At 36.9% G+C, this 17,362-nt stretch overlaps 2 protein-coding genes across 2 annotated transcripts in view; both read left to right on the plus strand.

Moving 5' to 3' along the window:
- Nucleotides 1-17,196, plus strand: part of LOC136265405 (gamma-aminobutyric acid type B receptor subunit 1-like) — a 45,114-nt gene extending 27,918 nt beyond the window's left edge. Inside the window, exons 11-15 of the mRNA XM_066060248.1 lie at nt 15,266-15,401; nt 15,450-15,557; nt 15,617-15,742; nt 15,789-16,121; nt 16,639-17,196. Coding sequence (XP_065916320.1) covers nt 15,266-15,401; nt 15,450-15,557; nt 15,617-15,742; nt 15,789-16,121; nt 16,639-16,896 — 961 coding nt within the window. The 3' untranslated portion in view covers nt 16,897-17,196. The remainder of the gene's footprint in view (nt 1-15,265; nt 15,402-15,449; nt 15,558-15,616; nt 15,743-15,788; nt 16,122-16,638) is intronic.
- Nucleotides 675-12,767, plus strand: LOC136265419 (gamma-aminobutyric acid type B receptor subunit 1-like). The gene is made up of 6 exons (XM_066060266.1): nt 675-1,034; nt 2,904-3,047; nt 7,544-7,714; nt 12,118-12,225; nt 12,274-12,348; nt 12,410-12,767. The coding sequence occupies exons 1-6, from the start codon at nt 786-788 to the stop codon at nt 12,635-12,637; spliced, it is 975 nt and encodes a 324-aa protein (XP_065916338.1). The 5' UTR covers nt 675-785; the 3' UTR covers nt 12,638-12,767.
- Nucleotides 17,197-17,362: the final 166 nt, after the last annotated feature.

A 17,362-nucleotide genomic window follows, 5' to 3' on the forward strand; every position in this document is an offset into this window, starting at 1 on the left:
TGCTAAAATTGTGGACCTTTTACTGAAATTGTGGACCTTTTTTCCAAGAGGGCGGTTCTTCAGAACCCCCCCTGGCTACGGGCCTGCAGCATGATGCTAGCATATTTGGTATATATTTCAAACTATGCAATTCCATCAAAGCAGTATTAGTCCCTATATGAGTTAATGGAGGAATGCTTACATAAGAGAGATAGACAATGAGATCCCGGCTGCCACACCACTGATATACTGGCACATCACCAGTGGCCTCTAGTTACAACAGAGTCTATTGTGCCATGTTGGCTTGATTGGGATCATTAATGATTTGCCAATTGTGCCTTCACCATATATGTCCCTTGTTGTGCATAGCCTCACATCACTGCTGAGTCATCTTCAGAGACATGTCACGCCTACAATATAAATTTTCAATATAGCTAACTTAACTTGGGTTTTGAGTTTTAGTATTGTGGTTTTCTGACTTGCCCGTGTACGCCATATACATATGTGTCATTTCCACCGGCACACACACTGCTCTGAGTGCTGGCGGCTATGGCACTGTTTATACTTGCCCAATGGGTAGGTTGCAACGTTGGTGTATGTACTTGGTTGTATGTGACCCGGTCCTAGATAAATAATAATAATAGCAAAGTTACGTCACATTTCGCGTTGTATAAACCTCAGTAAATTATCGGGATCACGCTTGCTTCGCCCACACAAGCACAAATAAAAAGGTTTAGGAACTTATTAAAGATATTACGAAGTATTTCTCGTTGTTGAACTGATTCGAACTGGTTGCTCAATAGACGATGAGTCAGTTGCTGATACCGTTGTTTCTTCTTAGTTTAGCCTTGAGAGCTAGTCGATCTTGTGAAAGGAACAACTCGACCGATCGTGATATTCACATTCTTGCCTTATTCCCTTGTAATTCCATTAGCATTCATAATTGTGATGGGATAGACAGAATACCCATTATGAAGTTAGCTCTAGAGGAGATCAATGAGAGATGTGACCTACTACCAGGATATCGACTAGTCGTCGACTATGCTAACTCCGCAGTAAGTGCGACCGCCACTACTGAACTAGATATGAATCATACCTACAAAGTTCCTCGCAAATATCATGTTATCAATAATGAGGCCGGTAAACAGTCAGTGGATTGCCGGCTGTGTCATTTAGCCTACGGTGCCAAATTACACTGAATAGCTATCAATAATTTAATCATCGTCAGATTGATAGATACATCAGGTGACAGGTTGAGGTGATCAACACCCACAAAATGCCTCAAAATGGTTGCACCTTTTAACAACAGAGTAGCAAGGCACAGTGGAATTTCTTAAATCAACTCCTTGAACAAAGCATTGGTGTTGATTACCTTGTTAGCAACTCGAAGTTGTAAACACTTTTACTAAAATGTCACATGTTATGACGTTGGTAAGCAACATGCTCCACTAATAACTACAGGGGTAGTTTCACTGGACAAATCAAATCACTCTACAATGACAAGGTTTAAGTCTTTTTTGATAAGAATGCAGCACAGCTTCTAGTACAAACACTGACTTAGCAGATGTTAAAAAGTCTTGGTTTGTAATATGAACTAAAACTGTGTTGCAATGTTACGGGGTGTATGACTACATGTCCAGTTTTGCATAATACCCAGGATAGTCATTCTACCTGATAACAGGAGGGTTTCACCTTAACATTTTGTTGAATTAAAATACAAATGCTTTCATCTAAAACTAATTTCACTGAAAACGATTTCACTGTATATTTTTGAAAAGAATTTTCCCTTATATACAGCCACTTCACTATAGTGCTGAAACCATACAATGTAGGTCAAATACAAAGTGATTCCAACTAATGTGCTTCTGCATTCTGTGATGTGCTACATATTATATCGCTATGAATTTTCAGTTTTATGAGTTCATGTAATCTATAAAATGGTCTCATTGTATTATTTTATTGATAGCTATGCTAGTTACACTGCACACTGTGTACAGACAAACTAGTGTGTTTTATTTTCTAGTGTATACAGAAGCCATCTAAGATATATACCTTGGGTCACATTTGTACATGTACTACAAATTGGTATATATTTGATCAGACAACAGTAGACACATGCTAAGGCAGTCATACCGACTAACCTCCACATTTACTACACATTATGTTTATGCAGTTAAGAAGGAAATAACCCTCAACATAAGTTATGCTATGTCTACCAGCTGCACCAATCCAGTATTGCATGTCAAACTGTGTCAAAAGAATGTATGGGAGTGATTGATCACAGTTACTCTTGACAAACGAACACTAGACTTTCACATGATCCCTGCCAAAAACACTACTATCTGAGCATGTATTCATTGCCAATATTGTGCTAGAGCAAGTACTTTGTCATGTTGGAAACTGTTTGTGCAAAGCCTCATAACTCACTTGTTCTTGCATTTAAGGGCTTTACAGCACTACTAAATGTTTGGGCAGCTGGCCCATGTAACAAAAGTTGTTAACAAAAAAAACAAGGGCTCAGGTGAACACAACCAGTACACAGTCTTGGTGTAAAGTTGTTGAAGCGTAAACAGTTTCCTACAGAAGTGTTCATAGTATTTAACGTTAATTATTATCCATCTATTTATGACACATTACCTTGGAAAAGCCAGTCACTCCTGTTACCACACATGTGTGGGCATCTCACAAGTATAATATAATAATAATAATAATAGTATTCATAACATTTAAAGACATATCTGAAATTTTGGTCTTTGTTAATAACAAACAAGGATGAACAAATGATTTAGTCCATAATTTACGTTGTAAAGATAATGGGATAAGCAGTTTATCAGTGAAACCTTTACCCTTTAGTTTGTATAAGGAGTTAGCTCATCAATTTTATACACAGTGTTATTGTTGATTGATGTATCTAATCTTCACAGTGTTCATCAATTCCACCAGTATATCACCTCATCCAACAAACTGATCCATCACAACCAACTAAATTAATGATCCTTGGAACTGCTTGTTCTGTAGCCAGTATCATAATGGGAGAAATTGCTGAGAGACGTTTAAACATTACACAAGTATGATCATGTATTGTTGTTGGTGATGCTATAGAAATGTCATACCTCATTAGTTACTTCAGTTGCATAACTCTGACATGCATAGCAGTGCATGTCTGTTTATTTGAATCTATGGTGATCTTTTTATGTCAGACCATAAACTGAGATTGTTACGTGAAACCGCTCCATAAATTATGCCTGGCAGTCAGTTTGTAGTTTCAAACTGTTTGTTAGCTGTGTCCATGAGATGCTCCTGAGAGCATGTGAATGTTTTACCAATAGACTATATGGGTATGTAGTAATGTCCCTTAAAACATTGTATATAGCTGGCTTTGTAGGTTATCAGGAATGGTGTATCACTTAAAGTTGAAAGTGGGTATGTCCCTCATACAAGTACAAAAGTCAGTATTGTGAGACTTTGCTTATAAGAAAACATGGTAAAATAATTACTGCATTTGAGAAGACGTTTCTGTGTGTTTGGTTGTGATTTGTTTTGCCAAGTAGGCTTCTATGGTAACAATGATTTCTAATAAACGTCATTTTTGTTGACTAGCACATAGATTAAGAGTATCATCCAGTGCCGTACTGTATAATAGGGATCATTAAGGTTTTCCTGCCTAGTGCCTCACTTTTCTTTCATAGCTGCTTGACAGTATTGGTTATTAATCTAACCCCAAAATGCCTTTAGAACAAGTTTCTATGAAATTATAAAATTTCTTTGTGCTATCTGACTGACTAACTGATGCCAGCCAAGCATAACTTAACTATGGGTAGGCTTCAATGTGAAATTTGCAGGGCCTGAAACTACCAAGCTATCACCATAAAGCGCCTCGTACTAACATAAATAAATGAAGCATTACATTCCCTACCAAACAGGAACTCTCTGGGATGCAAGTTCCAAGTTCAACACTTCAGAGCAAATACTTCCTTCATACTTGGCACAATGGTACTGGATTTGCTGTTAGACACAATTTACCTGATTATCTGCCATTTTACAGAGTTACTTTTCTTAATAGGCCTTTAGTTCACATGTTAATTCTATCCAAAAATTGAAATCGCTATTTTTTAATTTGCCAATACTGGGCAGAGGTATTAAAAATTGGCTTCCTTACAATTGCAACTTATTCACTACTAACAGTTGTGTCTTGAAAAAACAGTGACTTTGTTTTGAGGCTTGTAATAAGAGCACACTGTGATCTGTGCTTACATAACATAATTATATTTGTGAATGACAGGAACTGGTGGTCAACCACACTAATTATTATAGTTAAGTACTATAGTATGTTCACGTTGAGCTGAATCCTGAAAAACAGCTAATAATTAAAAGTGGATTTTTTCTCAACAGAGTTAATATTTCAGGCAACCAGATGATTATTGGTAACAGCAAAGGTGTCAACAACAGACACGTACTGTTTGGTTTCATTAAAAGTTCGGAAAAGAGCTATAATGGACACTGTACTTATATGGCTTCCCCATAAGAAATGTATTGTGAAATTTTGATTGACCATAAATATTATGTCAAACATTTGAACAAAAAGATTTTGTTAGTGGGTCAAACAGTATTACAAATGAGCCAAATTTCAAGATCGTGTGTAGTTGCATCCATGAGTTATTAAATGTTTTTGAGGATTCAGCTCAACGTGAACATACTATAATGTGATCACTGTATAAGCAGAAAATTTGACAGGAATTTATTAAATTTGATAGTTGGCAAATTTTCACTGAAATCATCAAATATTTAAATCTGCCAAATATCTGGTTAGCTAAAGAGAGCACAAACACGGAGAACCTACGCAGCTTATTGTGATGAAAATCTCGGAAGACATACTAGCTAGCTACTGAGCATGTAGTCTGTACTTTCAGATTTTTTGTACGTGGGCCAGAGCAAGGCTAGAGGCACCTGCAAGGTGTTCTTCTAGTTACCAATTGACTCTCCTACTGATACATCCCAGATAGCTACTATAGTGACATTGATAACTTACTAGTGGTCTTGGCCTTGGATGCAGCTATATTGCTGCCATAGTACTTGAAGCTATATATCACTCGTTGATGAGCTACCATGACTCTGACTTGAATGCGGTCAGTGCATGATTTAGCATGAGCCCCTGTGAGCGAGAGGAACCATCAAATTTTAATTTGTCAAATAGACAAGTTGTTCAATTCACCAAATATTTTTCCCATCAAATTTTCTGCTTTTACGGTAACACTGTTGAAGCCTGAACCACATACATTGCTTTACAGTGGAATCTCCCTTATCTGAATCTCTATTATTCAGGCACCTCAATTGTCTGGACAGCCCAAATTAGTTGCACTGCTTGTAGTCTATTGACAATAAGTTTGGATTAGACGAAAGACAAGGAGATACCCTAAAGGTTGCTGTTTACCTGTTAGGTGGCTTGAATAATAACTACCACTTGGTTGCTTGGTGATAAAACATTTTATAGCTATCCCAGGGAAGTGTCCATGAATGCTCTGTAGGTGATGTGATTTCCCCCTTTGCCCACTAAACTGTATAGTAGCATATTAGCATGCATTTGTTATGATATTTCTGAGATATGGACAGTAGTCAGAGTTTGGGTAACGCATTACAAATGTAATCCGTTGTATAAAATAAGATTACTTTTGAAGTAATGGAAGTAGCAAGTAATATAACAGATAGTACATCCGGAAATTGTAAAGAATGTAATGTGTTACTTCTTTTTAAGTCGCATTGTAGTCAGCCTTGTGATTGGTTGCATTTTGGGCCCAGACAGCACTGGAGACACAGAGTTGCAGGCATGAGCAAAGAGTGATAGTGTATGGGGAGTGTTTTTGAGGCCAAGACACTGCAACAAAGTGTGCTTTTGTGGCTGAATTACACCAGAGGAACCCGTGACTTGCTTGCATCACTTGTAGTTGTAGGCTGGTAGCTAGGCTGGACTTACTTTATAGCTAGAAACGAATAATTGTAATAATGTAATATACAGTCCTCAAAGTAACGAGTAATATATGTACGTAATTTATTCCTTTTTCTGCGTAACTGTAGCATGTCACGTGGCGTAGAAGTAATGAGTAATAATCTGTAATGAGTTACATTTTTAGAGTAATGATCCAAACTCTGACAGTAGTATGTACCGGACTGCCCAGATAAGAGAGGTTCCACTATTTGTTACTTGCAGTGCAATGGTAGCTACACAGGGTTAAAATCACCCACAGTTAAATCTAAATAGCCCATAATCACATGAGTTAGCAGTGTGGATCATCAAACTGTACCCCAGCCTCTTGACTGCCAGAATAAAAGAAAGAAAAGTACCAGTGATATGGCTGTTGTTCAGTGTGTTGATTTGACTGCAGTACAGTGATAGCATGACTATTGCTGGACTGCTTCCATTGAAAGTTCATTTCTAACATTATTAAGATTGTCCACATAAAATCATGACCATGGATGGTAGTCAGCCAGCACTACATACTGGGTCACTGTGAAAGATCTTTACACATGCATAGGCCATGTTTAGAACAGTATGTAGTTATTACACTGTAGCTATAATGGCTACACAAAAACCTTGCTCTGACGTGCTCAAGTTAAAAATTTCTGTACCTATAATACAGCATTAGGTTTGTGTGCTGTCGTATTGATACATGTACATTGTATTTACACAGAAAATACTAACTGAAATATGCATGGTATTATATTCATGTAGTTACCAAGTTGCACATGAAAGTTCATGTATTAGTGTATTTGAGCTGCTACATAGCCATCGCCACTGTGACATCTCAATTTTTCTAAATGATCCATTAACTCTGTACTCCAAAATACTGCTTCAAATAAGCAATCATTGATGCAAATTGTATCTGAAAGTATCTGTTTTCCTGGTGGGGCTGACCCCCTAGAAGAAAAATACTTTGCACTTTACACATTGTACACAGAGCTCTATTTTGTCTCAAAACTTAGTGTATTCATTACTGATATGACAGCTAGGATGATGATCCTTAGCTAAAGCCTTGGTCAACATAAAAATCTGGTTACGCCGCAAGTGGAAAGATTCCTTTGCTTTTCAGTATTGATAGCCAGGTACACGGTTAGTCACAAAATTAATTGCAGTATGTACTGGTTCACTAGTGACCAAAAAAACAACGTAAAGACAATAAGATTTGAGTAGAGATCCTAGCAATGAAACAAGGGAGGTCTAGCAGCTATACTAGTGGACGTTTCAGCTCTTTTGTTTTGTTTTATCCTTACCTTAGTCATGACAACAATTGACAAGCTACACAAATTAAATGTCCAATAGTATAGCTCCATGACTTCCCTTGTTTCATTGCTTTTTATTTATATGATTCCTACTCAAATGTAAAATTTTTATTTATTCATTGCACTTGTATATAAAGCATCATCCTTTGCATTGGCATTTTTTGAAGGAATGAAATAACACTTGTGGCTTTTCGGTAGGTCATCATACATACATACTAGGGATTAACCCTATACTACACATTGTGTCATATTGTACATTTAAATGTATGACAAAAATTAACTACTTCAGATATCCTATACTGCTACTTCTCCATTGTTTGGCAACATGATAAGATATCCACGATTTTATCGGACAGTTCCTGAGATAACAAGATACTTAGACCCATATGTTAAAGTGGTGAAGATGTTGAAGTGGAAAAAAGTAGCAGTGATATATTATGATGATGATTTTACACTAAATGTATGTGGTAATTGTGTGCATTGTGTGTGTGGGGGTATAGTTCACAGGGGCGAATTCAGAAATTTTCAGAGGGGGTTTCAGGTTCTCTGGAATTGCAACTTCAGCCTAGCTGCAAGTTGAAGACCAAAAAAAAGGGTCACTATTTTTTGAATGCTGTGAAGGCGATTTCAAAGGCATAAGTATGAAGCTTTGCCAATAGAAAAGCCATAATATAATACAGTACATATAACTCTTTGTAATTTTTAATCGCCCAGACGAATTGTAGGGGCGCATGCTATTTCAGAGGGGGTTTCTGGAAACCCCAGAAACCCCACTAGAACCGCCCCTGGTTTGTGTGTGAGTTTGTGTAACATGAAGCATCATACAGGATCATGGAGGTTTCCACTTACTCACAAGAAAATATATATTTACCAGAAACCAGCACCTTCATGGTGCCTTGGTGGTATTGATTTAGTGGTAAAATCAAGTCCAAAATTACCTTCAGTTTGAACCCAAAATGCTCTCAATAACAATTTTAGTTTAGCGGAATTTTCTTCAGACTAGTGTGGTTAGATAATGGCTAAGGGTACAGACTGAATTTAGTTCACTGTTAGATACCGACTGCTTTGGCATACCACAGTACACACAATGCATGCATCATGGACCTACCATTTCTTTTGTTGACAGCACATAGTGTCGATTTGTAGTAGTGAAAAATGGATTCCCTGTGCTGGCTATCACTTTTATAATGGGGATCATCCGTATTTACCATTGTGACTTGATTGATGCTTGAGGCATTTCTCACACTATCCTTTATTTGTAACACTGTGTAATGGGCTGAACATAGCTAAGCATAGTGGCCACTTAGTTGAGGCACACATTCAGGCACGAAAATTATATTTCTGATCTCTGATGTTGTATGCATAAGTTCACCAGTCACGATTATGTTTTTAAAAAGTCAACAGAAATGTACTAGGAAAAGGTCAACTAGGAATTTAGGGTATACTTCAATAAGGGTTTGGAAGCTTCAAAACCTTCTAAGATTTTATAACCTTCAAGGTGGGTTTTACCCCTCTAAAGATGGATCCTGCCATGTCTATTCAGTCAAAAGCCATATGCTTCTTGGAGGCATGCAAATATCGTTACAAAATCATTTTGCAATCTAAGTAGTTGTACTCAGAGCCTGTTCTACAGCTGCAACAAAGTGTGAGACCATTTGAGTGTACTGTACACCCATCAGTTATGATCATGAGTTACTAACATGACATATTTAACAAAGCTTTTTGGTAGCTTTCTTGCAAGAAGCTTCAGATGTTAAAATCTGACCTTTGTTCCAGCTAGTATAGACTAAATTAAGGAGAGGCCAGTAGCTGGAACAATCTGACCTTTGTTCCAGCTACTGGCCTCTCCGTGAAGCTTGTTGTTGAGATTAGAATGTTCGAGCAGTTGTACAGTATTTCATTGATTTTTATCATTGTCTGGTAACGAATCAACCAGTGTTGCACAAAGGCATCATTCCACATGGCATTAAACATGATGACCTATAAGGGTCTATGTTCAAAGCAACATGTATGTCGCACATTTTAAACTAGAATGGCTTCATCGCTTGTAAGTGTAAAGGTGTGCCCAGTACTACATCCTCCTAAGGATTTAAATTTGCAGCTGTAAAGATTGTGACAGTATGTTCATATATAATATGACTACTTAATATAAAATAACAACAAGCCTATTTTGCAGAGAATTATCAAAATTAAACAGCGCTTATCAGTGATGAATGACTTTATTTAGAAAGATTATTTGTTTCTAGCATTGAGTTGAAAAGTTTTTGTACATCCATTAGCTGAGGTGTTAGAAAAGTCACATGAATTGCGGTGAGTATTGCAAAACCATTGTCACAGTATATAGTAGTCTCACTTTTTTTTTCAGGTGTGCACTTTTTACTATCTTTGCCACGTGACTCACTAGCTTGAGTCTTGATATCTATCAGAGTTGTGACACACACATTGCTCACTCCCTCTTGTACAGGGAGACATATAATTATTATGTGTGCTGTCACAGTATTTCTCTAAAAACTTCCTCCCTCACTTTACTACTGTATTTTCAAAAATAATTTTCCTGAGTGATTCCAGAAACAAAGTAAGTGAGCAAGGTACATGTAATAGTTGTAACACGGGCATGAGGGCTTTGCCTGATATGTATGCCCGACTGCCCGAGGGCCGCAGGCCTGAGGGCAGAGGGTATACATTTCAGGCAAAGCCCGAATGCTCCATGTTACAGCTAATATGTAACACTTTGCATGGGTAGATCAAAGAAATAATCCTTTTGATCTGCCTATTTGTGTTGTTAAGTGTTTCTTTCTTTTAAAAACTACTAAAATGTATATAAAACCTATATAGGCAAGATGCACTTTACATTGTGGGTTTCATGTGGCTTACAATTGAGTCTACTGTGGCTCTCAATTGAGGCAAACTGAATCCCAGAATAAAACTATCTCTTGGTGATATAGGTTTCTTATACATTTTGAAAACCTTACATAGTAAGTGCTAGTGCTATAGTTGAAACTTTTTTGAAACTATACCAAACCACATTAAAAGCACTTTCAAGTACATCAAAAATACTCTCAAATACATGAATTAACTTCAAAGGCTTTAAACTGATTGATTTAATAACTTTAAGGCTTTAAATACAACTTCAAAGTATTGCATAATAGTTGTAATTACCACATTCACCCCTGATCTTCCTTATATGTCAAAACAGCCTAGTTGTCAAAACAGCCTAGTTGTAGCCCTGCTACATTTCGTATGTAGCCCTGCTAGCTGGGCTACATACGAAATGTAGCCCGGGCGGTTCCTTTGATCTGAAGTGTGAAAGTGTTACATGTGTACTTAAACCACTCTACTGAGTGTTTTATTAGAGTACTTCATTTTTCTCCTGTCTAATGCTATAGTAGTGTTTGAGAGGTATCTCTAAGAAATTTTCTACACTGCAAGTATAAATATTTCTTATCTTGGTCATGCTCTGTAAAGTCCCCACTCTGGTAATCTGCAACTCTACATCAAGTACCAATTGTATAGGTTTTTGCAATTGAATTCATCGCCTTTGCAATTGACTTCGTCCCGTTTGCAGTAGAATTCGTCCCATTTGCAATTAAATTCGTCAATTTTGCATCCATGATCTTGTTGAAGTACAACTGTTGTGAACAACTCTTTATAAGGCGATAATTCTTCAGCTACGGCTTCTTCAACAACATTCGCAACTGTGCTTCACCATTAGCGATGGGTGTGGTCACTCTCAAACAAGCTAATTAGCTCTAATGGCTTCATGTAAAACCAGCTCCAGTTACCTTGTAGTGTCTCAAGTGGTATTCTCCATGGTGAAAATGATTCACCTTGTGATGAGCGGCTGGTTTCTTGCAGTCAATGTAATTATGACGAATTCTTGTGCAAATGCGACGAATTCTAATGCAAAAAGGAACGAAATCAATTGCAAAACCAACGAATTCAATTGCAAACAGGACAAATTCTACTGCAAAGGCAACGAACTCTACTGCAAACGGGATGAATTCAATTGCAAAAACCTGTAATTATATGATGCAAAATACAGAAATTCAACATCCCCACATTTGCACGTGACACTGTTGTTAAGAGCTATAACTTTGCTAACAAATTGACAGCAGCTATCGTAATTGACAGCTACAACTTCTGAGATCAGAAACGTAAAAATAATAATGCACACCCTTAAATAAAACAAGGGTATGATTATAATGTTATTGATTTGCACAGTTGTGTTTTGTCTAAGCATTCATTTGTACTTGTTGGGCAATACACATGAAGCTGTGCTATATCAATCAAATCATCATGATAGTTAACTGTAACAATAACAAACTACATGTAGCCAATCTGAATTGAGATATAAATTTTAGATGCTACCAAATATTCCACTAGAGACCAGTTAGATAGTTTCAAGAAGCCTGTATAACAGTTTTAATATTGAAACTCGATCTGTTGAATGGAGATAATAAGCTGATTATCATGATAAAAGTTTTTCCTTATTTTCTCCAAGCATTTAAATCAGTGTTCAGATCATCGATCAAATCTCTGATAGAGTGAGTCCTGTCTGATAGTAGTAAGATACCAGTCACAAATTCCTACACCCTGTATGGTTTGATCCACTATAGCCAGTTACAGTGGACCAGTGATCCACCTATAGTTTACTGTGGCTGAAATGGAGCTTGGATTGTGAAATACTCTAATGGAACAGTCACTGATAACTTGCAAGAGTGTTCACATGCAAGTGAGAGAAAGTACACAATGGTTATCAGGCTCATGTGAGCAGTAGTGAGAGTGCTAGTTTTCATTCTTGACTGATGCCCTGTATGTTAAATTAATTACATTTTATTTTATTGCCTTGTAACTCTTTGAAAGGTTGGAGACAACATGATTAAGTGTTTAGAAGAAAAAAATAACATTAGAGTTACACTGAAACTGATATTTACAGATGGAACTAGTAACTTTGTCATTCAACAGATTAAGGTGATCACAATATCATTATCTAGTTAGTTATAGTCTTGTACTTTACAGAAATTCAATGTTAGAATTGTCATCATCATCACGCCTCCATCACCAACAAGTATTCTGATTAATTTTTGGTGTAAAGTGAGTGTTGTACATTACTGAGTATAATTCCTAATAATTGATGATGATGTAAACAAACAAGGTAATCAAAAATAATCTAGCTGGACCAGATTTTGTGTGGATTTTTCCTGTTTGGCTTCACTCTGACTGGTGGAAGAATGTAGATGGTGCTGATTGTACTGCTAAAGAAATGAGAGATGGTTTGGAGCATTCATTGGGATCTAAAGTAAACAGCTTGCTTACAACAAACCTATCAAGAATATTGGTATCTAATAAGGCATGTTTTTGGCGGTATTGGAAATGTGTTTGACTACTACTTTCATGCTAACAGAAAGTATCACAATTTGAGAGTGACCTAGAAGACACAAAGGCTCAAAACAATGGTGGCACAGAAGTTCTACCATCTGAGGATGGATATGTGTATGATGCAATGTGGACCATTGCTCTTGCCTTAAACTCATCCATATCAATACTGGAAGATAAAGGGTTGGGAAGACTGGAAGACTTCACTTATGATTCAGTTGAAATGGCAAATGTGTTCACTGAAGCTGTTGCTAATGTGTCATTTCAGGGAATATCGGTTAGTAAAGCTAGGGCATTCATATGAGTGATAGTGTTGTCTAAATACTTTAGGGAAATGTGTCATTCAAAGATGGTAACACTACTCAACCTGCTTCTGTAAAGATATTTCAATACAGAAGTGAGACAGAGTGATGTGTTTTCTGTCACGCATTTATACATGCACACACGTACACACACACACACACACACACACACACACACACACACACACACACACGCACACACACACCATTGACCATTCAAGTGATACCATCCATTGGATGATTCTCCTTATTTTAGGTAGTGGACCAAATCATAGCTTAGCTCTTCTTCCCTTCTAGACAGGTTGCTTGACACATTTGTCTTGAATTGGCGGTGGCAAACATCACGTTTCATTTCAACATTGGATCAACATTGGATCAACATTCTGCACCCTCTTCATCATTGCATCTCTCCATATATTCCTATTTTTGACAAAGCAGTGCCATCCAATCTCAGCAATGCAGAATCTATTCTGGTCTTTCTCACCTTGTCTCTCCAACAGAACACACGCTGGCTTACACTTTGTATGAGCAATCATTCAAGTAGCAGTTTCTTAAGGATCCTATAACATCATCAATTCATCATCCATTTTTGTTTTGTGACCAAGCCAGTATAACTATCACATGTCCTTCAATCACACTAAATGCTGGACTAGTAAAGCCACCATTTGTGCATGCAAACCTTCCTCAAGTCAATAAATAATATGAATACCTTACTCTGATGTTTACTTAAAACACTGGACTTGTTATTCTTTAACCACTGTCAAACTTCAGGAGGTTCAGTGTTAAACCATCTTTGAAATAATTTTCCTATTTGCAATCACTGAGTATGCCTCAGTAAATGGGCCAGGTTGTTTGTTGATGCAAAATCAGTCAATGAGTCAGTCAACAAGTCAATAAATTATTAGTCATTGAATCAGTAAGTCTCATTGCACTTGTTCAGGCAGCCATCCAAAAATTTCATACCTTCTCACAGTGCCAGTAATTTTTGTGCCGACTGATACTTTGGTAAAGATGCACATAAATGAATGCATACATGTACGCATGCATCCATCAACCATCAAAGTGAAGCCATCCACAGGATGATGCTTATAGTGGACCAAACCATGCACGCATATACACACACTACACGCGCACATGAATACACATATATGTGACTGGATCTGCGAAAACCGTTCTTATCTCTCAAAACAGGAAGTTAGATTTTTTTACACAAACAAAGCTTAATGAATGCACTATCAAATTTCACTGTCACAGTTGACCAGAATAAAGTGGTCTGCTTTTGCTGGCTGCTTTTTACAAGCACAGTGGCGAGCTGTACAAGTGGTCTGGAGTCTTGATGGAGCCCTGGCCAAGGCTGTGTGTGGCTGTACAGCTCTTTGGTGTTGGACAATGACCTGTGTTGTAAATTTCCTTTCATTTTAGCCAGTTCTGAGCCTTGAATGGCCCATAACTTGGCCTAATTCATCCTAACATGTTCCTTTTCAATTTTTGAACACCATCTTGCCCGCCTTCCAGGGACCCTGCCTCCCACCCTTCTGGAGCTTGCCCGATACAGACAACCTCAGTTTAAAAACTATCTAAAATGACAGGAAACTTAGCTGTTGGCTACTTCTTCAGTGGATGATCAGGAAGGTAAGAAATTGTTGTGAAACGTGTGAAAATTTGGTATGCATAGCTACCACCACTGGCCAGCTACAACACTCTGAATATTTAAACCGACGTTTCTCAATAAATTTAAATGGGCGATAAGACCGGTTTTCTCAGAAACAGTCACACATTCACACTACATTCACATTATGACTTACCAAACAAAACATACTGTATATAGATATCTAAAAACAGGTAATGAATCACTCCTATCATACCTTATATGTCCAGGAGAGGTGCAGAATAGGAAAGACTATGGTTTATATAAAGTCTCACGTATCTTACCTGTTGTCCTTAGTTTTGTCACAGATAAATTACGAATAGTATTACATGTTTTAGATGGTACAGCTGAGCCAGTATTGATCTTTGATCCATCTGTTAATACGTTACAAAGTCTGGCAGATAATACCTTTATCTGGCAAGGTATACAATATAATGATATAACTGAACTGCTATCAGTTTATATCATCTCCCTAGGTGGGGATGTACCCAGAGATTCTCCTGTTCCAAATGTTAGAAAAAGCAGTTTGGTAGAATTTATAATAGCTGGTGTTGTGTCTTCTATTGGAATATTATCAACAATCTTCTTCTTCATGTTTAACCTCTACTATAGGAAGCAAATGTAAGTCAATGTGTATATGTCAACTCTACGCACATAATAATTTTAAAAATATATTACATATTAGAGTTGTAAGAAAAAGCAGTTACCGGCTCAACTTGCTGATTTTAATAGCAGTTTTGGTAGGGTTTGTTGGTACCCTCCTACATGTTATTAAACTAGATGATAATATGTCTGAAGTAGTCACTACAACTATTTGTAATGTAAGTTAAATCACTGATAAATGCCTGTTTAACTAGTTATGTACACAGGCAAGAAACTGGACCAACAAGTTAGCTTTTGTGCTTGCTTTTGGTACACTGGTTGTTAAAATCTGGAGACTGTACAAAATCTTTATCAATAAAACCTTGGTTAAACGTGTAAGTTCTGTCAGGTAAATTTCACGTGTTGTTACAGGTGTACTTCTTATAATTCACAGAAATATTTAGATGATAAATATTTATTTCTGATGGTAGCAGTTATAGTAGCACCAATATTAGTAACATTAATCGTTCAAGTTGCAGCATTTCCACTAAAACTTACTACTCAAATTATTGAGAATGAGGTGGGTCAGTTTACTTGGGGGCAGTGTCTGTTAACTATTCCTCCAGCAGGATTTTTCAACACTGGAAATGTATGTGGAGTGCAGTGGAAAACATGAGTATATATTCTTAAGTGTTACCTGGACTGAGTATGGTGTACTCGCATTGTTTAGCATAGTGTTGACTTATGAGATAAAGAAACACATTGGTAGCTACCGTAAACATCTCGAATCAGCTGTGATCAACCTGACAACAATACTGGCTATCCTGTTGTCCTCTGCATGTCAAACTGTCGTAATTATACTTCGACTTAATAAAGTTCAAGAAGGCACTCTGTTAGTTATTGTTCTCCGTGATTGTCTATGGATGTTTCCAATGATCTATTTGTTGTTCATTCCGAAGGTATGTAGCTATGTAGTATCATATGCATACAATTACGTATTTTTTGCAGATTAACAAATTTCAGGAATTTTGTTTTATTTTTAAGGTTGCCTAATTTTCACACAGGTTGCCTATCGTATAACTACCATTATTATATGTATGAAGTTTTGAGGGACATAATTTTCATGGATTTTATGGTTGCTTGGTTGTCCATGAAATTTTTGACCTCGAAAATTAACAATTGTCAGAATTGATTCTTGATTCTATGCTATTGAAATTGTAAGCATGCAGTGGATGGAATACAAAGCACGAATATATGAATAGCAGTTTTAACAACACAATAATTATTATGGATGGAGTATATGAAATTTTGCAAATGAGTGCTTTTTTGTATTTGGCATATATGTACCACATTTTATATAACCAAAGTGCTTAAGTAAACTTTTAGTTTAACATGACTCCAGTCCAGTGGACCTATCAATAATATCCTATAAGCTATGATAGATTGTATTGTAAGAGACTTACTTGTTATTTGCAGGTGTACAGGGTGTACAGACTGAAATTGACTCCTCGTCGTCGGGTCACTGCAGAGTTAGTAGCCCTAACACGTTTCTCAGTAGCTGTAACACTTAAGGACAGTAAAGGCAAAGAACAAAATGAACTTCAAAGAAGAGCCACAGAGGGCAATGTAGCACAAAATAAAAAGGCCCAGGAGACTCATTTCAGTTCAGTCATCTTTCCTCTTAATAATTATTACAATGTCAACAGTGTACACAAATCAGACCACACAATGTGAGACAGATACATCCAGATGAGCATGTCTAGCCCCTATGTATCAACTGTGATAGTAGAGATTTGAAGATCACGCATGCTGTAGATCTGTATAAACTATAAACTGTGTATACCTGCACATTAGATCTGCTGTAAGGTATCAATTATATATTCAAAATAATTACTTGAGAATTATAAACAGCTGGGAACACAATGCAACTACATCTGATTGTGCCATACGTAAATCTTGGTAAAAATTAGATTGTATATAGGAGGGATTAAACTGAATGATGTGAGGACACACTTTATGATAAGAACAATAGTATACTGATAGTGATTAAGCCATTGTATTGTGGTTGTCATAAAGTCTAACGGCAAATATTTGTCACTACATGATAGACAATATTTCTAGTAGTGAAATACCGTATTTCAATAATCTATATGTACATATATAATGATTCCTAAATGTTCTAAAGACCTGTTCAACAAAG

The sequence above is a fragment of the Dysidea avara genome, chromosome 9 (genome assembly GCF_963678975.1).
Source record: "Dysidea avara chromosome 9, odDysAvar1.4, whole genome shotgun sequence".
In the NCBI taxonomy this organism is placed as follows: Eukaryota; Metazoa; Porifera; class Demospongiae; order Dictyoceratida; family Dysideidae; genus Dysidea; species Dysidea avara.